The following is a 26,143-nucleotide window of genomic DNA, read 5'->3' on the forward strand; positions in this document are numbered from 1 at the left end:
ATACATGGTGTCTTTGTAGACAATCCCTTATATTAAACTCTACAGATTCACCCTAAAAATTGCCCAATCTAGTCTCTACAAAGGGAAAGTCTCTACAAAGGGAAAGCCGGGAGCAAGGCTTTGAACTTCAATAATCAAAATGATGGTAGGAGCAATATTTTCCCATTCTATTTTTGGGCTTCATCACACAAAATATATAAGAAAATTTTGATTATGCTCCTATTAGAATTTGGCCGAAGAGACCAACGCAATGGTTTCAAGTTTCACTTCAAAGCAAGGTTTAAAAACACAGTTGCATGACCCGGATTGTCAGCCCCAAATACCAGTTCGGACTGGTGGATCGGCGCATCGGAGCGGTGATCCAGTTGAGAGAACCGAGCAAAAAAAATAAAAAGCTTGAGAAAATTTTTAATGAATAATAAAAAGGGTGGGGCCAGATCGACTGGTTCCTGACTGAACCAACTAATTCTATCAAAGAATCAATTGGTTCAGAAGCAAAAATTCCTGCTTCCTGATATATGGTGGGCAGCGAACCGGTCGCATCAATTCTCAGATTGGATCGGACGATTCTGCTACGATCCGACTATTTTTAAAACCTTGCTTCCAAGCCTGAGGACTTAGCCTTAGCAACTGAAGCAAAGATGATAACAATGTTCAAGTGAAGCAAAGATGATAACAATGTTTGGGTCACAAATTTTGTTATGTAACCTCTTTCAAAAAAATAGAAAAAGGAAACCATTAGATATATAACAAATGAATATCCTTTCTTTAATGACAATACCTATAGCATGAAGTTTTTATATGGCCTAGGTTTTAAGTCTCTGCTCAAATCCTTGCTCAAATCCTTGTCTTGAAAGCACTTTCGGTAATAAAAATCTCTATGATGGCTGTAAAATTAATTTCCAACGCCAACAGCAAAATTTGAAACTCAAAAAATAGTACAAAACTACAGATCTTGCACATTTTTCATCACTTATTTTTAGGGCAAAATAGAAAGTTTAGATAATTTGTTACAATCTACTCTATTTTTAGAGAAATCATATTTTTTTTCAACAATCATAATATGCAAGCTGAGATGATTGATGCAAAGGTTTTCCAATGCTTAAATTGCTATTTTTGATGAGTTATGAGGAGAATCTTTACTCATTTTGATTTCCATAATTAGGATGGTGGTTGTTAATTGACCCCAGAATTTGTGTCCAAATAATTCTCCAAAGCATGGGGTTCAGTGTGCAGTGTGCTGTCGATGGACTAACACATACAAACCCACCCTAGTAGCACTAGCGAGTATATTGTGCTCCCACATGAGTATGCTACACACGCTCAAAGAAACATGTGTGCACACAGCACACATGCCAACAGCAGAAGCTGACCTAGATAGCTAAGTACGCCAGAGATCATTTCAAATCAAAAAGCTCATCAATTTCATCCTCCCATTGAGTCTCCATCGCCCCATATTTCACAAAAGTACCCCCTAATAGGCCTGCCTCTTCAATAAAGTAAAGAGCCCCATAAGAAATCCACAAAGAAAGAATATGCAACAGACCTATCTCTGACAAGAAAGCCCATTATCTATTACATTGTTGAGTTGGCCAGAGATCTTGGCCTTGCAAGTTGGACACATAAAACCCACCGAATCTGATTGAGCCTCTGAGCCAAGACCTTCATGATTGAACTCAGACCTACACCACACACAAATAGTGGTAGTAGTAGCAGTAGTAATTGCAGCGACAGTAGCGGTCCTCACTTGGCTGTAGCCACCCATATTTGGTACAACGGGGTCCCATTCGAAGCGAACAGAAGGCTCAATCTCTTCCTGAATAAAGTCTTCTGCATAATCCAAATCCATTGGCCCAGCAGCTAAAGAACTAGAGTCTTGTTCCCCTGGAACGTAGCTGAATTTGCTAGGACTGATGTCCTCAAGCTTTAGATCGTCAAAGCCTGATATGTTCTCGAATTTGTGGCTTACACTGCTGAATTCGTCTTCCCCCTGCTTGTTAGAGAGAGAGAAGAGGAAAGAAACGAGTCAGTCTCCAAATCAGTTTCTCGCATCAATGATTATTATTATTATTCTTTTCACGGAAAGGGTTATGGGCCTTCTCTCTCCACTATATTATCTACGGGGCAAGCTTTCTATGCTTCCCCTACAACATAAAACTTAAATACTTCCTCTTATCCAACCGTCCATTCTGAATGGAGGGCTAAGATTACCCTAATCACAATGTCACGTCTCTACACTATTTTATTTTTAATTTTTTACTATCAACTATTTTAACACCAAATTTTGTATGTCCAATCCTCTATTAAACTCGCACTAGTGAAAAATATAAAAAAAATATTTTCAATTTAATAAAATGACCAAAATACCCCTGAAAGTTTCAAGGGGTATTTTGGTCATTATATTTTATTGAAAATTATTTTTAATATTTTTTTATAGGTGCGCCCAATGAAAAGATGACACGTACCAAATTTCATATTCATACAATTTGTATAAAAAAACTAAAAATAAAATATTTTGAGACATTGGATATAAGATCAAACAATGAGTGACTCCTGATCAAAATTGGACAGCTGGATGGTATAGATCTTCCATGTTGTAGGGGAAGTATAGAAACCTTTCCCTTATCCAAAAAGAGTTCAATGGAAAATTGTTTCATGTGTCAAGGGATGCACTTCTACATGTGTGTCCCCTTGCGCATCCCACATCCATCTTAAAATGGAAATGGATGGTGTTAATAAAACGTTACAAAAGTTTATTTTTTATTTTCAAAATTTATTTTCCTTTTTTATATTTATATTCAGTGTTTTAAAAAATAGACCGCCTAGAACCTAGGCAATCTAAAAGGCCTAGGCGCCTCACCCAGGCCTAGGCTACCAAATTAGGAGGGTTGTCCTTGGGCTACCTAGGCAACCCGCCTAGGCGCCTCTCTTGATCAAAATGGACAGCTGGATGGTATAGATCTTCCATGTTGTAGGGGAAGTATAGAAACCTTTCCCTTATCCAAAAAGAGTTCAATGGAAAATTGTTTCATGTGTCAAGGGATGCACTTCTACATGTGTGTCCCCTTGCGCATTCCACATCCATCTTAAAATGGAAATGGATGGTGTTCATAAAACGTTACAAAAGTTTATTTTTTATTTTCAAAATTTATTTTCCTTTTTTATATTTATATTCAGTGTTTTAAAAAATAGACCGCCCAGAACCTAGGCAGTCTAAAAGGCCTAGGCGCCTCACCCAGGCCTAGGCTACCAAATTAGGAGGGTTGTCCTTGGGCTACCTAGGCAACCCGCCTAGGGGGGCAGCCAGGGTCTGCGCCCCGCACAAGGGAGGAAATGCCAGGGCATTTTTTGTTCTTTATTAATATTAAATGAGCAAAATTGTAGGTTTTAGGTTCATTTGAAACCTAAACCCCATTAGAGCCTATTTTAGACCGAGAAAACCTCAAAAAACTAATTTTTGGTGATTTCCATAGGATGGAAGGGCTTCTCAAAGCTACGAGAAATTGATCTAAGCATCACCCATTGATATTAAATTTAGTGGACTAGCAAACTATGGACTTATGGAGTATGGAGGAGTGGTGCTATGTAGACTTGTGTATTACACATTTGATGTGCCCTAAATCCCTAACTCTTATGTGTTATACAATTATACTTAAACTGTTAGGCTACGGAGACATTTTTCTTTCTATTGGACCGCCCAGGTTCTGGGCACTCGCCTAGGTGCTGGGCGGCCTGGACCCCCCGACTGCCTAGGCGCCGCCTAGCGTTTTTTGAAATACTATTTATATTCACCAATGTTGATATTCTAAATACATAAACTTTTAGACCCAAGATTATCTCTTAAATGGATTCTAGAGAGAAGACTCATATGATCAGATAGATGTGTCGGTGGACTCACCAAAACCATATCCTCTAGGTATACTCATTTCTCCAAATTGAAATAGCAAGTTTTACATTCATTTTCCTTAAAAACAATATAAATTTACATTACTATCAAGGACCTCCTTGTACTGTGTGTTGGGGTTTGGCCATCACTGGGGTAATCGGATGTAGGGTGTTCTGAGTCCTAAGGGGGTGACCCTAGGCAATATTTAATAAGTCTTTTGTTCTTAATTTATTTGTTCTTTCACATTAGAAGTTCTGACTATTTATATTTATTTATAGAAATCCTATTTGTATTAGAATTCGAATTTGAAGGTTTGAATTCAACCTTTGAATAAAGTTTTATTTTAGCAGTAAAAGTAAAAGATCCTAGATTGTAGTAGTAGTAGTTTTTTTTTTTTTTCTACGTTAGATTGTGGCAATTGTAAGTAGAAATTCCATTTATTGATAAAGAAATTTTTTGAATTCATAACTTGGAATTCTAAATAGCCACACCTTTTAAGGAAGAGCCTAGGATGGATTGGTTAGCGCTTGACGATTGCAAGCCTAATTTCCTAGGCGCAATTCCTACAAAGGGTTGAGGGGCGAATCAGGCCCTCCCTGCACACAAAAAAAAAAAAAAATTAAATTCATAAAAGAAATAAAATAGCCACATCTTTTATTGTGTTGGAAATGGAGGGTGAAAAGGCACAATAGACAAATGATGAATGAAACAAAGTAGGTCTCAATCGCTCTGATCCCAGGCACGATATATTGCGGCTGCCTTAAGACAATATTTGCCCCTTACTGATAATAATCAATGTGCATCTAAGTCGAGGTTTCAAAAAATGCTAGGCGGCCGGCCTGGCACCCAACGCTCAGGCGAGTGCCCAGAACCTTGGGCGCCCTGTTGTACAAGTTATATAGATATGTAGTATATACATATAGATTTGTGTCAATTTTAGAATTTATTACATTTGAAAATATTGTAACATATTTTTTTTATATACGAACATATGACATGTCGCATGTTGAAAATAAACTTGTTCAAAATTTCAAAATTCAAACCATACAAAATTTAAAAGTCTAATAGGATATGTATTAGTAATAGTCTCCAACTCTCCATGTTTCATAATAAGTGAAAAGGTTTTCAAACCACAAAAAATACTTTTGATTCTCAGAAACAGGTATAGCTAAGAAATTGAGGGTTTATAGAATTTTTCTTTTAACTTTGGGGGTTGAAAATAACCCCCATAACCTATTTAAACCTTTTTAAGGGTCAAAATTACCCCATTTTTCCTTTTGGGTATTTTTTTTTTAAAAAAAGCTCAAATCCCTAGGCACCTGCCTAGGTACATCCATCAGTGTAGCGTCGCCGCCTGGGTCTGGGCATGCGGTATTTTGGTCTAGGCTGCCTTGGCGGGCACCTAGGCGCTGGGCGGACCGTTTTTTAAAACATTGATCTTTTCGCCACGTAAATTTGTCATCGTGATACTTTGAAAGTAGAGGATTGTAAAAACTATCTTGCCAATACAAATGAACAAACTGTGAGATCTAGAGCACTAGAGTTGTCTAGAGAAAAAGTTCTCACAAAACACTTTTGAAAGTAAGAAAACTTCATGTGTATATGTGTGTACAAACTGGAGGAAACAAGTCCCCATTCATAAAGTGAGAGAGTGCCTTTTCACCTGCTCTTCATGACTATTTAAGTACATATTAGGTCAAGAAAGTGAGAGAGTGCCTTGTCACCTGCTCCGCGCCAAGTACACATTGGGTTAAGAATTGCATCTCTCAAAATCACAACCATCAGAGTTGTACCTTTGTTGCAATTGAAGTGTAGCAAGAAAAAACAACAGTGACGTGATGCCTCTTCAAATTATGGGAAACCAACTGTCACGCTTTATTTGTGTGAGCCAACAGTCACATGGTGTCTCTTCGGGTTCCGGGAAATGAACTATCATGCTTTATACATGGCTCAACAAGTGGGGCACAAATCCTCACATTCAAAGGTGGGCCACAGTTCACTAAAGTGCACCAATCCACCGGAGCCAAATTACCCGAATACCCTACGATCATCAAATCACGAGACACTTTGCTAGTTGTAGTAAAAAGAAATCGAGTCACGAGCCCGACCAGCACATGTGCACAGGCTAAAGGTGCCTTTTGCACCGAAACAAGCGTGCGAAATGCAAAGTGTGCCATCAAATGCCCTTGTGCCCTCACACACGCATGTGCCTTTGCATGTTACGTGTGCTTTGCATAGGCCTTCTCTCCCATTGGTTCTTACAACATAAGTGAGAAGGATTTTAAGTAAGGATTCCCTTATCCAATTCTCCATTGTGGGATAAATATCACATTGCTTCTCTATCTACAAATAAGACTAAGCACAATTTCCAAAACACTGTTAAAAGGAAATATTATTTTGAATCAATATATGGTATTTTCCAAAGCAAAATACAACAATTTCCTCCGCTATCTCAAAATAATATGAAAACTATAAGCAACATATGTCATTCACATACCAGGAAGTTATCCTTCAATTTGAATCTCTATAAAGATTATCAAGCTCGATGGTAGTATTTAACTTTGAATGAAGGATCATATCCAAAATACCGATGGCATAACACACAAATAACATTCACTCTCCAGTGTCACTCTATATTGCCAGCTTGTTATAGGCCTTGAGTTTATATTTCAATTTTCATGAGCGCTCTAGGCAAGAGTTTAATCTCATAGGAAACGCCTCACTTCTATACTCATATAGGTGAGTCTATCAAGGGTGCCCTTTCATATAAAACACCCTAACTGTACCAGTCATAGATATCATTAAGAGTATAGCTTAACCTCCTCTCATGCAAGTTATCACTAGACTTATCCACCATATGGATCTTTCTACAATGTATACGTAAAATTTTCAAAACACGTCTAATGAACCAACTAACAATGCGAACGACTTGTTTTTACGGCATTTAATCTCGACCTCTTGAGGTAAGAAAAGGCCTAGATTGGGTTTCCACCATTGATAGTTACTATATGGACTCTAGCCCCATTCTACCTAAAATATGACAGTTGTTCTCCCTTGCGACGCTTTTTATCAAAGGATAGACCAATATTCTTATTTCATCATCATCATCATCTAAGCCTCATCCCAACTATTTTGGGTGGGCTACATGAATCATGTTCTTCCATTCTGCTCTATCAAGGGTCATGCCCTCAGTCAAAACCATAATTCACAACATCACTTCTGACAACTTCTATCCATATCCTTGTAGGCCTCCCCAATGCCCTTTTAGAGCCTCCTAATTCAACCAATTCGTCCTCCTAACCAATGTTTTAGGTCTATGCTACACATGACCAGCCCACTTAAGTCTACTTTCCCTCATCTTATCGCCTATTGGAGCCACCTCTAAGTTCCTTCATATATATTCATTCTGACCTTTCTTATCTTGCCACTCATCCATCTCGACATCCATATCTCAACAGCTCAGCTACACTCATCCTATTGATATGTTGTTTCTTGACTGCCCAACATTATGTCCTATAAAGCATGGTTGGTCATACAGTCATCCTATAAAACTTCCCCTTTAGTTTTATTCGTATGCGGTGATCACATAAAACTCCAGACACACATCTTCACTTTGTCACCCAGCTCTAATTCTTTGTGCGACTGCAACATCATCCTCAATCTCTCCATTCTCTTGAATTATCAACCCAAAATACCTAATATAATTTTTTTTAGGTATTTCTTGGTCATCAATATTAACTACTTATTCTTTTTTACTCCTATTATTGCTAAACTTGCATACTATATATTCTGTCTCCAAAGTTCCAACTTTGCATTGATGCCACCTCCAGTATCAGCAGTTAAAACTATCATCCAAGAACAACATGCACCACAGTACCTCATCATGTAGATGCCTAGTTAACTCGTCCATAACCAAAACAACGAGATATGGGTTCAACACTGACCCCGATGTAAGCCTTCTGTCACTGAAAACTTCTCTCTCTCGACTAGTTGTCCTCACACTAGTTAGCACTACTTCGTACATATTTTTCACCATGTCAATATATCCTCTAGAGATTCCTTTCTTTTTCAACACCCACCAAATTAGCTCTCTAGGTAACCTATTGTACGCTTTTTCTAAATCAATAAAGACCATATGGAGGTCTCTTACCTTCTTCCTAAACATCTCAATTAGTTGCCAGAGTAGGAAAATAGTATCAATTATTGACCTCCCTGGCATAAAACTGACCTGATTTTTTTTATACACTCATTTTATGTCTTAGTCATTGCTTAATCACTCTCTGCCATAACTTCATGGTGTGGCTCATAAGTTTGATCCCTCGATAGTACGTACAGTTCTGTATGTCTCATTTTTTTCTTGCAAATAGGTATGATAATACTTTTTTCCATTCATTTGGAATTTTCTTTGTTATTAACATCTTGTTGAATAGCTTGGTCAGACAGAATATGCTAATCTCTCCCATGCACTTCAAAACCTCTATTTTGATACCATCAGGTCCTAAAGCCGTTCTTACCATCATCCTTCTCAAAGCTTCTTTCACTTCAAATATCATAATCCTGTGAATATATCTATGACCTACGACCTCATTTAGGTCGAAGGTTCCTCCTAACGTTGTGCTCCCAAAGTGTTCGTCATTTAACAACGTTTAAAAATAAATTTGCCACCTTTCATTGAGCTCTTCATCCTTTACCAATACCCTCTGATCCTCACTCTTAATGCATTTGATATGATATAGATCTCTACACTTCCTCTCTCATTTTTGCTAGTTTAAAGCTATCTTTTTTTTTTTTAAGAAAGGGTTAACTTTATAAAAGAAAGGAAAATTACTTCTAGGTTAAGAAAGTTTAAGGCAAATTAAAAAACCACAGCTAGAAAACCTAAAAGAACCCAAAAAATAAATCGGTGGCCTTCGAGGCCAATGTAGTAAGCGGACTGATTTATTGATGCTCTGATTTCTGAGATTCACTAGCCAGTTTTATTCAACGAGGCAATATAACTTGGGCCAGGCAGGCTCCCATCCACCAAAGTGCAGGAAGGAAGAGGACAGACAAAGATGGTGGGGTAAGGGAGAAGAAGGGTTGGTGAGAGAAAGAAGTGAAGGGAGAGAAAGAAAGAGGAGGGTGAGGTGAAGAGGGGTGGAGGGGAGGGAGGGGCGAGAGTAGAAGAGGCCACGGAAAAGAGGGGGATAAGAAGGGGTGAAGGAGGTTAAAGGAGAGAGCAGGGGTTGAGGGGGGAAGGGGGGGGAGGGAGGAAGGAAGGAGGATAGTACAAGAGTAAAGACCCAGTAAATAATATGTATAAGATAATAATAATAATAATTCTATTTTTTTTTCTATTTTTTTTTCTTTTTTTGTTTCTTTTTCTTTTCTTTTTCTCTTTTTTTTCCTATCTTTTTTTATAAAGAGGAGGAAAGGGGGGGGGAGGGGGGGGCGTAGTTGCATAGAAAGCATATATACTCAAAGATGTGAAACACACGCCATGGGGGTTGAGAGGTTTGTGTGGCCTAGGAGACACTGTTGCTGGAGTGATTCTACAATAAGACCTTGGGGTTATGATCCAAGTAGCTGGACCTATTTGAGACCTTCCCTTAGGGCAAGGGCTTCTGCAGTAGTGGAATCTATAATTCCTATGTACCCTGAGAAGGAGAGGAGGGTGCCTTCTGAATTAGCCATTGTTCCTTCATACCCTGAGGGACCAGGGTTACCTAAAGAGGAGCCATCAATGTTCAACTTAAGGTGGCCTAGTGGGGGAGGGGTCCAATGCACTCGGATTGCAGTGGATGGGGTTGTGAGGTTAAAAAGCGAGTCCCAAGAAGTTAAACAATTGGTGATCGGGATATTAGCAAAGATAGGGATAAGATTTGCCCAAGGGGAAATGAAAGAGATTACTGAATCAAAAATAGATAGCTCACACCTGCCCCTAAAGGTTTTTGAGTTTCTTTTCAGCCAAAAGGCCTAAAGGAGGGCTACCACAGATAATTGCCACAGTTTTCTACCATTATGAGGGAAAGGCTGGGAGATGAGCGTGGGCTTATTGGGGGGTGGGGGGGTTGGTGGGTGTGACCCAGTAGATGCCAACAAGTTTTAGAAGGGAAGACCATAACACTGAAACTATTTCACAATGAATGAAGAGATGGGGGTTTAGTCTCCTTCTCCTGGAGGCACAGGATGCATCCATTGAGTAAGGCAAGGCCACGCCTCTGCAGTTGGTCTAAGGTAAGGGTCTTTTCCTGGGATTACCCAAATAAAGGATTGAACCTTGTGAGGCAAGGGCAGGGACCAACATTTGTTAAGGATGGTGAGGGAGGCAGGTTTCGGAAGAGAGAGTAGCTGAAAGATGCAACTGTGAAGGTCCCCGAGGGGCTGGGGGACCAAAAAAAGGTATCTTGACTCTGAAGGTAGCTAAAGAGGGGTGCAAGAGTCTAAAGGGGTTGAGATTTTGTCGTCTAGGAGGTTCCTCCTGAATATCGAAGTCCACTCAAGACTGGAGTTTCTAAACTTGCAGTATTCTTTAATGAGGACTTCCTAGTCTAGGGTAAAAAAAACAAAAAGGGAGGGAAGGCTAGGTTAAGGGGGACATCTCCTATCCATTTGTCTAACTAAAATTTGATGTGCTGGCCATTACCCAGCCTAAACCTACTACTATTGAGAAAGGCTTGTTTGCTAGTGGCTATGCACTTCCAAGCTCCCGAGGATCTATGAGGGGGAGGTTTAGGCAGCCAGAGCGACCCTCCTCTAGGCCGTATTTGTTGGATAATGCTCTTCCAAAGAAGAAGATGGGGGGAAGTGAACTTCCACAACCATTTGCCCAGCAAAGCTAGGTTCATGTTTCTAAGTCTTTTAATGCACAAGCCACCAAATTTCTTTGCGGTGATGACTTTTGCCCAGGCAACAAGGTGATATTTGTGATCTGCAGAAGACTCAGCCTTGAGGAAATCTCTCATAAGCTTTTCAAGGCGACAAAGAACAGAGACATGGATTTGGAAGACAGACGTGTTAAATAGGGATGCTTGCAAGCATGGCTTTTATGCCCCAAAGGAGGGGAAACGACCCTTCCAGCTCCCAAACTTCCAGTTGAATTTCTAGAGCAGAGGGGTAGGTCAAGGTATGAGGAAGGAAGGGCTTCTACAACACATCCTAGATGTTGAGCCAGTGACTGGAGATCATAGTTTTCAACCAAGATTCCAAGCATTTTACTTTTCTACATGTTAACTTTCACGCCAGAGAGCATTTCAAAGGTCCTTAGATAGAGCCACATAAGTGTCGAGCTGGTTGGGGACAGCATCACATAAGATAAATGTATCGTCTGCGTAGAGGAGGTGGGAGAGGGTAGGTCCATCCAAGGAGGTACAGAAGCCATTAAGGAATCCCCTCTCGTCATAGTTTCAAAAAGTGCTAGGCGGCCCCCAGGTGGCGATGGGGGTATAGGCCACCCAACGCCTAGGCGAGCGCCCAGAACCTAGGCGGCCCATTTGACAAAAAAAAAAGAAGTAAGACCATAATCCCAGTTAAAACAAGAAGATATAAGTCGAGAAGAGAATTTTGATAATCCATATTTTTCATATGATGCTAAAACAGTAAAAACATACAAGCATACACTGATAGTCTGATACACTGTAGATTGTACACACAAAAGTTAGGTAGTAGAACTAGAAAATAGAAACTAAAAATAAGAAAACGCAAATATATAGAAATTCAGAAAATATACAGTCTATGACACAATAGTCAACACTCAACACCGCAGTCAATAGTCAACACTCAACACCAAGAGTCTTAGTCATCGTCATCATCATCAACAGAAGGAATACGATCAACTTCATCATATGGATCAAAATCGAGGCTATCATCATCAAAGTCATTTCCCTCTTCAATATAACGCTCGTCCTCCTCTGTTTCTTTTGAATCTACCACTTCCTCTTCTTCTACCTCCCTCTTACTAGTATGTGCAAATGAAGCCCTAGGAGTCTTGGCTACTCTACCCTTTTCTATCTTTGTGTGTTTTCCTGAACTCAAATATCATATAATTTCCTCCCTGGTAGCCTCAGGAATATTTTTTACATGGGGCGACATCCCCCTTAATACCGGCAAGGTGTTTTTTAAACCGGTAAATACCCTCATTAGTATCTTTTCCACAATAATTACATTTAATACAATTTTTGTCATTCGAATTCGGGTTATAACCATACTTCCTACCCGGATCACCACTTCTAAGAGAACCTGAAAAAGATATTTCCGTAGAACAAGGCTCATTTTCATCATTTTCTGGTTCTTTTAAATTCAGAAGTTGTCTAATCTCATCTCGAATAGCTTCAGAAACATTTTTACAAGAAGCAACATTCCCTTTAATACCAGCAAGGTGTTTCTTGAATCGGTTAATACCCCCATTGGTATCTTTTTCACAAAAATTATACCTTATATAATTTTTATCGTTTGGTTTTAGGTTATAACCATACTTCCAACGCGAATCACTTCTTCTAGAAGTAGCAGAAATAGATCTATTCAAATGACAAGGATTTTGTTCATGTTTGTGTTTTACAAAACTCATATATTGCTTTATCTCCTCTCTAATAGCTTCAGAAACATTTTTACAAGGGGCAACATGCCCTTTAATACCAGCAATATGCTTCTTAAACCAGTTTATTCCTCCTTTTGTATCTTTTTCACAAAAATTTTGGATTCGGTTATACCATATTTCCAACCCAGATCACCACTTCGACTAGATCCTGAAGAAAACATCTCAAACTAAAACAAGTAATCTAAAAAATAAAGTTTTTCACTTACTTTGATTGCTCGAACTCCAAACTCCCACCTTTGAAATGTTTTCTGGTGCTAAAATAATAAAAAACACCCTCTAATAGGATTATAAAACTCCAAAACTAAATCAAATATACCTGGGTGATGTTTGGATCCATTTTCCGTAACTTTGATAAGCACTTCGATCCCATGAAAGTCACAATTTAGTTTTCTTGAGGTTTCTTTCTCTCTAAAATGGGTTCTTGTCGGTTTAGGTTTGAAACGAACCTAAAACCCTCATTCAAACTCTTTATATTTAAAAAATAAATAAATACAACTAAAAAAAATTAATTCCACCCCTAGGTAGGGCGCAGGCTCTGGGCAGCAGCCCAGGGACAGTCACCCAGTTTGTCTACCTAAGCCTGCGCAATGCACCCAGGCATTGTGAACCACCTAGGCACTCGGCGGTCCTCTTTTTTGAACATTGCCTCTCGTAGAGCCCGGATATGAAGTTCTCCAATAGAAAAAGAAAGGTGAAAGGGCCTCACCCTACCTGAAGCCCCTAGCAACGGGAAAAAACCCTACCAAGGTTCCATTGAGGATGATAGAAAGGTTAGGGCTGGAAATGCAGGGTTTTATCTACAGTTTCTATATGGAACCAAAGCCCATCCGAGCTTGGATTTGGTCTAACAGGTCCCAATCAACTCTATCATGGGCCTTTTCCCAATTTAGTTTGATGATAAGACCTTTCTATCCAGAGAGGGCTCTAAAATGTAAAGCCTCATGGGTCGAGAGGGCCCTGTCTTAGGTCTGTCTAGTAGCTAAAAAAATAGATTGGTTGGGAGAGACTACAGAGGAGAAAACCTCTTGAAGGCAAGGTCTCCATTTTCTCTTTCAAAGCCTTGCCTACCTGGTCGAGAGATGGGTACTCCTGTCTTATAAGGAACAAGAAATTCGAAGCCTATAGAACCTCTTTTTCCTGTCATTCCTAACCCGCCTCATTTTAAAGATCGATTGATTGGGGGGAGAGGGCAAACCAAAATAGATTTAATAATATAGGCGGTATCTTACAAATAATCGATCGTCTTTCATTTTGATAATTTTGTAGTTTTTAAAATAAGAAGTTCAGATGAAAAATCAATAGAACTGAAGTTGCCAGGATAGCTTGGTAAGCAAGCAATAGGCGCCAACTCCAAGTTTGTTTCTCTCTTCTTTCTTTTTTATTTAACAATGCTATAAACGTGCAAGGGCCGAATTGAGGCGGCCCCTAGCAAAGAAGGCTAAAAGATCTGGGGCAGCAATCTCCCAGAACTGTTGGAAAAATAACAATACGGAACCCATCTGATCCTGGGGCCTTGTCCTTTGGAATATCTAAGACAGACTTGTGTTTTTCTTCTAGAGCTAGCCATCTTGTGGAAGAAGGTTGTATCTCGATCTCCTAGTTTTAGCCACTTTATCCTAGATCTCTGGTACCAATAGGTTTCTTGAAGTTTAAGGGTTCCATGAAGGTTAAGCTCAGCATTGAACCTATTGGACCTTTCCTAGGTTGTGGGTACCTGAGATTCTTCCAAACTATCAAGGGTGTGGATAGTAGCTGAAAGATCATCAATTTGCTCCTTAAAGTTGGAGGGGAATGTCCGCTTAATATTAAATCTCAAAAAATGCAATTACTTTAGGTAGAAACTTACCTGAGCTGCTATTAAATGTTATGTTTATGGTTCCAATGCAGGTCAGAGGAGAAATTTACTAAGATACAAGGTTCATACTGCTTTAAGACATCTTTTTCACCTTCTCTTGTCCCCAGTTTATTGTATAGATCATTAGATACCTTATGTTTAGCTTTACTATTATCTTTAGTGTTTTTCTCAATATTTTTATATTTTTTTTAATTTTGATCATTTCTATTACATTTCCAAGTTTTATAACATGATCTTTTTCACTAATAGCTGTCTAAACCTCATCACTCCACCACCAAGTTTCCCTATCGGAATTTCTTTTCCCTTTAGATTATGCTAAAACCTCTTTTGCCACTTTCTTCATACAATTAGCCATCTCATTCCATATAACATTAACTTCGTGCTTAGAATTCCATTTTCCTTCTTTTGCTAATTTCACTCCTCTTCCATCTCTTCTCTTTATGCAGACATCCATCACCCTTAGCCTATATTGTGTATAAGCTTATTTTCAGTAGATTTAAAGTAAAGGTAATTGGAAATAGAAATCTTTAGTTACCTACCTTTTCGTTCTTACACTTGATTCAAACTTGTTTCACGCTTCTTTCGTTGTGGACAAAGACCCATATATGTCGAAGATGTGGTCTATGAGTGTGTTGGGGATGTGTCCCTTGCATATGAAGTCATCTTCCATCCACTTCCGGAGAAGTTTCAACTTCTTTCGCTAATGTGTTTATTTTGTCGTCTCCCCTTCCACTTGTGGTGGCTCCTCCAGCATAGGATCAATGAGGATATAAGTCACCTTGAGCGTGGTCATAAAAAATAAGAGCTCTTGTTGCCTCCTCCAAAAATTCGACCCATCAAAGCGGCCAATGTTCATATCTTTCAAAGACTCCAAGTTTCACCCGAAATATTGTCTTGAATTGTTGGCAATGAAGGAAACAGGACAAAAATAAATGATGAATGAAGCAAAATAAGTTTCAATCTCTCTGATTTCAGGCACGATAGATTGTTGTCTCAAGATAATGTTTGCCCTAGTCAAATTTCCTCGAGATACTTGAAAGTAGAGGATTGTGAATACTATCGCACCAATACAAATGAACAAGTGTTGTGAGATCTAGAGCACCAAAGTTGTCTCTACCTTTTTTTTTTTCTGAGGAAACCAAAGTTCTCTATCTAGAGAGAAAAGTTCTCACAAAACACTTTTGAAAGTAGAAACTTCAAGTGTATGTGTATGCACAAACTAGAGGAAAGAAGTCCTTATTTCTAAAAAAAGAAAGCATCGTTTGACCTACTCTATGTGACAGTTCGAGTACACATTAGGCCAAGAATTGCATCTCTCAAAATGTCAACCATCAGAGCGGCACACCTGTTGCAAGTGACAAGCAGCAGGATAGCCAACAGTCACACGGTGTCTCTTCGAGTTCTGAGAAACCAACCAAAGCAAGCTCTATACGCCTCTGCCGATGGAGCACAAATCACGAGTGGGTACCAATCCACCAAAACCGCACATCTTTACCAGTGGGGCACAATACATTATAGAGCACTAATCCACTAGAGCCACGCATATGCACAAGTGGGCCACAGTTCACCGAAGTGCACCAATCCACCAGAGCCAAATTACTGGAATGCCCTTACATCCACTAAAGGACCGAAGAAGTTTCTCGTCACAATCAAAAGAAATTTGAGCCCCGAGCCCGGCCCTTAAAGTGCAAATGTGCCATCAAGCGCCTTTGCACCCTTGCACACTCGTGTGCACATTCACACGCTATGCGTGCTCTGCATAGTTTTTCTCTCTCATTGGTCTTAGAATATAAGTGAAGAGGATAAACTCATTTTTAAGGAACGCTTCTATCATCCCATTCTCCAATGTCAAATAAACAACCCACTACTTTTGTCTCTACAAATAAGACAACACACTTTCCAAAACACCATATTAAAAGGAGATATTATTTTAAAATAATACTTAGTATTAACCAAAGCAAAATACAACATACCGTTCATAAAATAAGAATAACATAATGATTTGCATGAGCATTGATGCAAAAAACAAGCGTTCAAGGGTTCCAGATGCAATCTAATAGAAAACAAGATGTGTTTTTTTAATTGTTAATTGTAATGTATTTCATTTATCAAAAAAATCGAAAAACAAGGTATGTTGTACCTAAAATCTATCTTGACAACTCATCCAAACAAGGATATGATTAGATAGGCAGTGAATGAATTTTTCCTTCAAAAAAAAAAACAATTCCCATTCAAAATATCAAGTACAATTTTCATAATAATTTTCATTAGTTTTAAAATAGGCATTGTAATACAAAAACTGAGTATGCTGATTTTGTAGGGTCTTAGCTTCAATGGAACTGCTCATTTTATTAGGTGGACGCAGAAGGATGAGATGCTCTCCCCGTCTTCGAGGCATTTGATGCGCCAGACTTGGACAATCCAATATGCACTTGGGTTGTAAAGAATACCTACACTATATAACCAAGCCTTGTGAAACAATATGTAGACTTCTTGAATTGCATGTTCAAGAAAAGTCTTTGAAAAATGCAATTTCTTCTGTTGATGCCATTGAATAGACTTCACTTGGGTCAAGCTTCAATTTGGTTTAAGTTTAAAGCAATTTGGCTGGATAAATCTCAAGATACAAGAGCTTTTCTAGTTAACTACGGCAAAAAATCACTACTATCAACTAACTGCAGTGAAAACATAAAACTAGGGAAAAAAATCTAAATAATGATTTCAAAGGGGCATTTAAAGAGATATTGGACAACCATGGTGAGAAACTATTGGTTGTTGAAACCGTGGAAGACACATGACAGTCGTGTCAGCACGTGTCATGAAAGTGTGGTACAGGTTAAGGCTCTAAGATAGCGAGGAGAGGGAAATTATGGAAGAACTTAAAATCGTAGCAAGAAGTCATTATTCTTTGAAAGGGGTACTTCCGGAGAAGGGTCTAATTAGGCTTACAATATCTTAACCGCAGTGAAAATTTATTCAACATCTCTATTAACCATGGTCAAAGGCTGATCAAGCGGCAGACATATGAAGCTAGAGATATATATTCAACCTCTCTGTTAACCATGGTCAAAGGCTGATCAAACGATAAAGAGATGAGGCTAGAGATCTATATTGTTGGACTCACATAATACAAGGACATGGTTAGCAAGAAAGAGGGAGGGAGGAGGTGGAGCTTCTGGGGCATTTTAAGTTTCAAGGATTTTAGAAGCTGAATACAATATGTAGACTAGTTTTGCTTTCTGTGTTCACAATCGTAGTCTGCATTAGTGGTTAACTACTGGCACACCGACTCAGGACCACCCAAGCCAGCTTGCACATTGGGCATCGCTTGTTTGGATGGTCCTCAACTAAGTAATCACTTGAATTGTCCAGAACCCGAGCAATTCATTTTAGTCAATCACTCTATTCATTATAGGGACTCAGATGATTGATAAATCCCATGGCGATTTTCTTATTTTTTTCATGTTTTTCTTCTTTTTGACATCATTCAGTCCGATTAACCGAAAATCGAAAGCCGGCTTAGGAACCAGAGAGGCAACTAAGCTAACTCAAATCAATGAGTGCCCCAATCCACATTAAATTCAATTTTTAAACACTATAGCAGATCATTCTTAGTTTTCTCTCTCACTCTCTCTCTCTCTCTCTCTCTCTCTCTCTTGAGTGAGTATGTGTGTGTGTGCTGGGATCTCCCAACCTAGGTGGTTATCCTGCTCCATCACTCCAGGAAAGGGATCTTATTTTAAATTTTGGGATCTTAATTCTCATTGGTAGGTACCTCGATCCCCATATCTTAGCTATCTTGATCCCCCCTTCAACGACCAAGATACCAACCAAACTGATGATTTTCTTTACTTATAGTTGGGTACGTATGCAACTATGCTTTCAATATAGTTGTTTTGCTTATAGGCGATAAATAAAGAGATCCCTACTTTAAAAAGGATGTAAAATCCTAGATTATGTATAATCTTTAAGGTTGGAAGCAAGATCCCCCAAAATATTGGGATGGAGATCCCAAAAGGTTTGGATCGAGCCCCCCAAAAATATGGGATCGAGATCCCTAACATTTGTGAATCTCGATCCCCAACATATGCATTGTTAGACGATGCTCATAACCATAAGGATCTTCTGGCCTTTCATGACTCCCCATTCCTGCTCCCGATCACGCTTGCTCCTGATCCCAACAACTATGCACAAGCTACTCCCCGAACAACATTCACAAGGGCTACCAAGGAAGGGTTAGCCATGGATAGATCCCAAGCCCGCACTCTATCTCTCGCTCCCATAATTGCGAGAGACAAGCTTCTTTATGGCTTTATAAGTGGGAAATTTTCTCGACCCTATGAGGGCCTAAAAGAGAGAGAGAGACTTCACTGGGTGCTTTCAATTGGCGTCTGTGCTTAAAAGACATGCACACCTGCATGCCTTGCCAACCAGCTAAATCAAGCAAAGACGTGGCTATGGCCATGGCCAAGGCTTAAGTTGAGGTTGACAATTGAGCCAAAGCCTATCTTTCGGCCAACCGAACCTTTTCATCAACTTTTGATCGCGGTTAATAACGAAATTAGATAACTCTTCACTGATGAGTTTGTATGAGCTATCCAAAGACTTATCTAAAGTATCCCAACTTTTGGCCACAGTTAAACTACAGCTTTTTCACCGTGGTCAGCTGAGAATAACGACTTAAACTATCCTTGCAATCCAAGAGAATAGCCACATGTCCTACACATGTCACTATCACATGATTGCCATGTATCCTCCACCGTTTCAACAGTTAAATAGCTTTTCACTACAGTTATCCAAAATCTCTTTATAAATACCTATTTGCAATCGATTTTTCAAAATTTATACATGTTTACGTTTTTGGCATGGTTAACTAACAGTAGCAATTTTACACCACAATTATTCAGAAAAGCTTATTATCTTGAGATTTATTTAAATCAATTCCTTCAAACTTGGACCAAATTGGAGCGGCCCAAACCAGGTCAGTTCCAAGGGAAATCAACACAATAAACTGTGTTTTCAAAAAATGTTTCTTCATCATGCAACTCATAGAAGTCTACACAGTGCTTCACAGGGCATGGTTGTGCCCTGCAGGTATTCTTGTGACAATCTGATTAGATCTTGGATTTTCAAAGTCCAGGAAATAAAATACCTCAAAGACAATGAGAGCATCTTATGCCTTAAGGTCCAAAAAAAAAGGTTTGTTTGAGTCTTAGAAAAGTTTACATTTTCCTCTTTCGAACACAGTCATACTCCAAAAAGTGGAGGTCTAAGTTCCATTTAAAAACCTAGAGTTGCGAATATCATTTGACAAATATGTAATCAAACACTAACCTCTGTTTCCAACTCTAAAGTTTTTGACCTCATAACAGTTCTAACCTTGATTAATGCAGTTTAGACATAAATGATGATTTTAGAACTAGGTCATTCATTTTGACAGGAGGCATTTTCATTACAGTTAGGTATTTTGACCATGCAACGCAAGTTTTCACCATGGTTATACAGTACCGACCATGGCAAAAATATACCTGAACTAACAGGGTAATTCTTTGGATTGTGAGGATGCAAAAGCCAAGAAATTTATTATACAATTGGTGGTTACAAGATACAATAATTTATTACAAATAAAGCATGCAAACCAGGCTCTAGGAGAAATAAAATTACAAAGGTAATGGAAAGCCACAACTAAGCAACGGCATATGCTTAAAAGACTCAAAATTAAAACTAGGCGCAATATCATTCCACCTAAAAATGAGGCCTGAGTGGCTAAGATAGATGAGTAAAAGGCGTATGTTCAACAAGATGCTGTGAAGGAATAAACTTTCTGAATATGTACATCCTAGATTCCTTAATTCTCTGTTTATTCTATAATAATAAATAATTAGATTACATGGTTCGTCCCTTGGATATAAAAAAATCAGTCTTCAAAAAAATTCCAAGGTCCTCTTCATAAAGAGAAGCATTACACCTATAAAAGGATTTTCAAGGAAATGGTTATATGAATGGTTCTCGTTTTGATGTGTTTTGCTAATATGCAGCAAGTTCAATTCTTCATGAGCATGGATATTTAAAGCAAAGTTTTGAATGTACATAGTATAGCCTTTTCTTCTATTTAACCAAGTCTATCCAACTTGGTACCCCATCCTCACAATAGAGCCCTGCCAAGGTGGAAGTGATTGGTGAATCATGTAACCTAGTGGTTTGGAGCTCTTTCTCTCAGGTCCTTCATTGAGTCGCTCAATTTCAATGTGCCATTTATTAAGAAAAAGAAAAGAGGGAAACGGGGAAATTTTAAAAAATGCAGGAAAGACCTGCATAAATCATGTGCTCCAAGAAAGTAAAATATGAAAGCAGTAGATGGACAGGTCATTTTGTCTGAATGACAATTTCATCCCAGGTCTGGTACTCAAAATACCAAACAAATAATGGTATGTTAGAAATTAGCTGAGGAGTCGCATGCTCTTTCAAAAAGAAAAAGTGACCTGCACAGGCACTGCTCTAAGGTCGGAATTCCCAGAGCAACTGCAATATAACTGCACGTGTTCCAAATTTCGGGCCACTGATTTAATCTTCCTCGAAAAAAATCAGTTTAACTAGGATTGAGCATAAGTAGAAGAAACCAACATACCTTATCTGATATCATGTTAAGAGAAGACAGAAACTCTCCATTGCCAGATGACTGTGCCAGAGCTGATGATGGGTCACCCAACACCTTGTTCCGTGTAACGCCTCTTTCATCGCCATTAGCAACCAAATTATCAACGGTGCTCAATGTTGCATCTTTTCCAGCTTCAATGGAGCAGCTTTCCAACACACTACCCTCTAAATTACAGGCTTTGTCCCGTTCCTCAAGTGCAATTCTCTTCAAAACTGACATAACATTTTCACAAGTCCCTAGATCACCAGTTTGCTCAATACAAGATTCAATTACCGACCCATTCCCAGTACTGCTTTCCCTCTCAAAGCCAGATTTATAATTCTCTCCAATCGTACTGGTTCCCTTCAAATTACAAGATAAAAGTCCAGTTTCACAAGAACTTCCACCATTATGCTCGGTAACCAATGCTACTCCACAATTTTCATCACTATCCACATCACTTTTTTCGCTAATCTTCTTGAGATTGTCAGTAGTAGCCATCTTGAGATCATCACATGGCTCATCACTAGATTTACTCAACAAAGCTCCAAGATTATCTTCCGATGGCATTCTGTCTGAATTCCCATCACCTTCTATGCTCTCGCTACTGTTTTCTTGTTTACCATCTGAAATTTGTGGCTTGCCAACATCCAATGATGATGCCGCAATTGGCTTATCAATCATGGCCTGGTCTTGAGAGGCTTCGAGGCTCTTAAAATAATTTCTCACATGAACCCCAACATGGCCATTGTAACGATGCTTCTCTCCGAAAACCTTGTGGCATATTTGGCACACATACTTGCCATCTTCTATCAATACGCCTTCACCAAGGGATTTACCAAGTCGACATCTCTTTGATTTTCTCTGGTGAACAGCGAGCAGGTGATGCATATACACTTCCTTGCTGTTAAAATTCAGATTGCATTTGCGACACTCGAGAGTAAGCTTAATCGGGTTATCCACTTGATGTGAAATAATTTGCTTTCCACTGTCTTTTAAGATAGAACCATTGCATTTGGGTTCCTTTGTTTGTGGAGCTGGGACTTTCATTGAGCTGTGAGTGGCACCTGAAATCTGCTGCACATGATTGGACAGTAAGAAAGGAACGTTTAGGAATGGAAAGTAGACTGTAATCCAACGCACAATAGAGAAACCACAGTCAATTGGATCAATTGAAATGATGAATGGTGACGGAAGGGGAGAGGAATCCACCATTGGAATCATGCCGTATTCTGGCGGATACCGCTAATTTGCCATCACCATCCATCATTTCAACGGTAATAAATCCATGGATTATACTTGTTCTATACTGCAAGGGATTAAAGAAATCTTCCCTTTGAGAAATTTAGCCAAATATTCACACTTGGTCCTTTCCTTTTCTTTTGCTTTTTTTTAGTGGGGTGTGTTGGGAGATGAAGCTTACTCTTGTGCGCATGCTATTGCCACTCATATTTTCCTCTATACGAGCAGAAACTGCCAGACTCCCATCTTGGGGCTCGGAAAGCAAATGAGCCGTAACTTCCTTGCAAGTTGCAAACTTCTGGCCAGTAGGGCTTCAATGCACAATATTAGGAAACAAAGTATTAGGGTTTGCACATAGCACCACACTAAGAAGATATTAGACAATTGAAGGCACAAAGCAGCACAAACACATAATCAGAACAATTTATTTCAAATAAATTATGTTATCCTTAAATATAAAAATTTCACTCCAAATAGTGTGAGTAAATAGAGCAAGGTCAAGAGGATTGTATCGACTGCTACACGCAGATTAAAATTTGGATAAGGGATTAGCATCCAGTCAAGTTCTCCCCCACCCCTCCCAAAAAAAAAAAACAAAAAGAATTCTCTAAAGAACCATTCTCTAGCTACAGCATCAACAGCCCTACTAGCACCCCTTGTGAGAGTCTTCCCTCTACCTTAATTGCATCATGAATGATGCCGCTCTCACATATCCATTGGGGTAAGCCTTTGAGGCTCCATCCAATTAAGATCATCTCCTCCATGTTGAGCAAGTATTTCAAAAGTGGTGCCAAGCTAATACTGATGTTCCTATTGGCAGTTTAGACTACCAAAGTCTTAGCCTGATGGCTTTGGAAGATGTTTCTTTTAACCATGTGCTACTTTAAAATTAATGGAAAGAGAAAAAATAATCATCTTAAGGTGCATCTCTATAAGGAATGATTCTTGAGCTTTAGGGTTTAGGGTTTAGGACAATGCATTGGTCACATGGGCTTTGTGATTTGGAAAATTTCCAATAAAAGACAATGGAAAAAGAAATAGAAAACAAAAAAGACATAGGATAGAGGAGAGTACATTGGAAATTAGGAAACTCCACCCACACCCCTATTTTCTGGGGACTCAAAATCCAATAGAAAGGGGCAAGAGAGACAGAGAGGGAAGGGGGCTGTGTATGTGCCGGAGGTGGGGTGCTAAACTGATGCCTTTTCTATAGTTGGTCAGAATTCCCTCCAAGGGAAAGAATTGTAAAACGGCTTTCTAGAAAAGTGCAAAGCAGCAAGGGAGAAAAACACAGATTAGGCTGCAATATTTAAAAAAAAAGAGGGAAGAAATCAGGGAAGAAGCAAAAAAAACAAAATCAGTGAAGGATCTCTAATTCCATAATTATTCTCAAAGAAATTTTGGGAAAGAGGATTTCTTGACTCAAGAAACCAGCACCTAGGCAGGCAATTGGTTTCAAAATCTCCCATTTGTAACAAAAATTGATCCGAATGGTCTAATCATAAATGGACACTAAATCATTTATGTATCATGTCTTTTCGTATGCACAAGGCTTATTGAATACAAAAGGCAAAACCAACTGCAAGAAAAAGTAAAGGCATGAATTCCTTTTATCGTGATAAAATTCCAGAAAGGAAATATCCAAGGGCACATTTTTCACAAAATGACACCATGAGATTAATGAAGGGATCACAAAAGGCAAATTCCAAACCACTCACCCACCTAGATATTAGTTTCTTTAGTCAATAAAGACTCCTCAATTTCCCTCTCTTTCCCTACATTTCTCTAAAAACAAAAATGGGATTGGAACTTGTTCGCTAATTTCTTCTCTTCTTTCTCTTTTCTCTTATTCTAGAAAGAGAAAAGTAGGATTGGCTATCATTGTCTTCTACTTTTCTCCTCCTCCTTTCCCGGAGAAAAGTCTGCCCAAATATAGAAAAGATGCAGGCTTTCTTCTAAGACCTGATAATTGAAACCTCCATAACAAGGGCATGCGTTGAGTTTCCTAAGTTCCCACAAACTCACCCTATACCTCAATTTTTTTCTTATCTATGTTTTTTTCTTTTTTCTTTTTTTTTTTTGACCAGATTCGTATCCGGCTCAGGCCTCTTCCATAAGGAGGCTTTCGGTCCCTCAAAATCTTTTTGTACCAAGTGGGAAAAACCATGCTTCCACTCTTATAGGGTACCAGTCAGCTTAATTATGGAACTATCATTTCCAGTATACACACAAAATTTCTGGCAGCAAGTACTAGCGAACCTTGTCTTCAACCTGAAACCAATGCTTTGTGTGATGACTAGGATGGCACCCTTTGTTACATCGTACATCCCTTTCACATGCTTCTGAACCATTGGTGGGTGAGTTGATCAGCGGCTTGCCTCATAGTAGCCAAGAAAAATCCCATCCCCACCATTTGGTCTTCAGTAGATGGCCCCATCACCTCAACACTTGAACATTGGTTGTATCTTTCTTTGCCACGGCCACAGTAAGAGAATCTGATGGTGATGGAATAGGACATATTGACTCTTAAACTGCAAGCATTGTGGTCTTTGACAGCAATATGAGCTGCTTAACAATCTTACAATGCTTCAGCTGTTGAGTAAGTACCAAGACAATCTTTCTTTGGTCTTAAGAACAGCCTGTTTAACAACCTCTACCACCTCCCTTTGGTGTTTGAAAAGAAAAAAGAGAAAAATACTTGCACGTTGATTTTCAGCTCAAATGGAAGTTCAATTAACCATCAAATTTAAAAATATTGTAACATCTTTAACTAAACTCCAAATATTTTCTTTCAATGAGAAGTATAAACCGTGTTTAGCAAGTCTGCAATTAAAAAAATTTCAAAAGAAAAAAACCCTGATTTAAAACTGATACAAAGTCATGGGCATAAAACTATTGTTTAGTTACTTTCTTGTATCCTAACAATATAATCATTGCATCCTCCCTTTGCAAATGGCAACTTAATTTCATGACGTATATACAAATCTCATTTCTATGCTCTGACTTTATGAATAAAATAAGAAAGAGTCCGTACTTTTTTTTTAACTTAATTTTTTGGCAATCCCCATTTTTGCACAGATCTTTTTGGCTCTTATTTTTTGACCCAAAACTGATTTAATACTGATGTTATTGTTTAGTGATACATTTTTATTTCCCCAACTTGGTAACAATGTTCAAAAAAGTGCAGGTGGGTGCCTAGGCATTTTGGGGGCCTAGACCCCCGCCCGGGAAAGGGGGTCCTCACCAAAAACAACACCCACCCCGTGCCCCCGCCACCCCCCTACTCCAAACAAAAAAGACAAAGGAATTCAAGGCAATTTTAGAGCCCCAAATGCCTCCTGAAATAGAAGAAGCATAATATTACAATCACATAACAGATTTACAGATATAAAGACTCAACGAGATTGTAAGACATTAAAATGCTTGAAATCCCAAATGTCATTGTAGAAAACCTCGTCTTTGTTAATGCTTTAAAAATATCAAGATCATATCGACGTTGGCACATACCTGATTTATTGGGCCGCCAAAAGTCCTCAAAATCGGACTGGAACCTCCAAAAACACCCACGAACTATTGCCTTTGTTTTGAAATTGAAAAAATCAAAATTTTATCAATCTTTCAATAAATCACATATTCAAGGTTTTTAGAGAGTTTTAATATCTATAAGAGCAGCGAATTAGGTTGTGGGGGTATTAGAATACCCCCAAACCCCTTTTCCCCCCTTTTTTGGGGGGGACATTACTAATTTTGACCTAGCCGAGGGCATTTTTCAACCCTCAACAACATGCATCGAGGCGGCGCCTAGGCAACCACCTTGACTGTACTGCATAGGCGGCGCCTTGCCCACCTAGGCAGGCGCCTAGATGCAAGCCACCTAAGTGCCCCTCCTAAGTTCTACCTAGGCGATTTAGCAATTTGGGCTGTCGAATTTTTTAACATTGCTTGGGA

General features: G+C 38.9%; 1 protein-coding gene across 6 annotated transcripts in view; it reads right to left on the reverse strand.

Annotated features, from left to right (window-relative positions):
- Positions 1-1,400: 1,400 nt before the first annotated feature.
- Positions 1,401-26,143, reverse strand: part of MBD8 (methyl-CPG-binding domain 8) — a 30,452-nt gene continuing 5,709 nt past the window's right edge. Inside the window, exons 2-5 of one of the 6 annotated variants that reach the window (XR_016054116.1) lie at positions 22,377-22,506; positions 20,945-22,027; positions 4,378-4,482; positions 1,401-1,990 (exon numbers count right to left, since the gene is read on the reverse strand). Coding sequence is in view for 4 of the 6 variants with exons in the window: in XM_020672648.2 (XP_020528307.2) it covers positions 1,547-1,993; positions 20,945-22,030; positions 22,377-22,506 (1,663 nt within the window). In the remaining 2 variants the exon portion in view is untranslated. Of the gene's footprint in view, positions 1,994-4,377; positions 4,483-20,944; positions 22,031-22,376; positions 22,507-26,143 lie in introns of all 6 variants that reach the window. The other 5 variants (XR_002282372.2, XM_088864872.1, XM_020672648.2 and 2 more) reach the window with 5 other exon arrangements.

Source organism: Amborella trichopoda, chromosome 4, assembly GCF_054954075.1.
Source record: "Amborella trichopoda isolate Santa Cruz 75 chromosome 4, AtrichopodaSantaCruz75HAP2 v2.0, whole genome shotgun sequence".
In the NCBI taxonomy this organism is placed as follows: domain Eukaryota; kingdom Viridiplantae; phylum Streptophyta; class Magnoliopsida; order Amborellales; family Amborellaceae; genus Amborella; species Amborella trichopoda.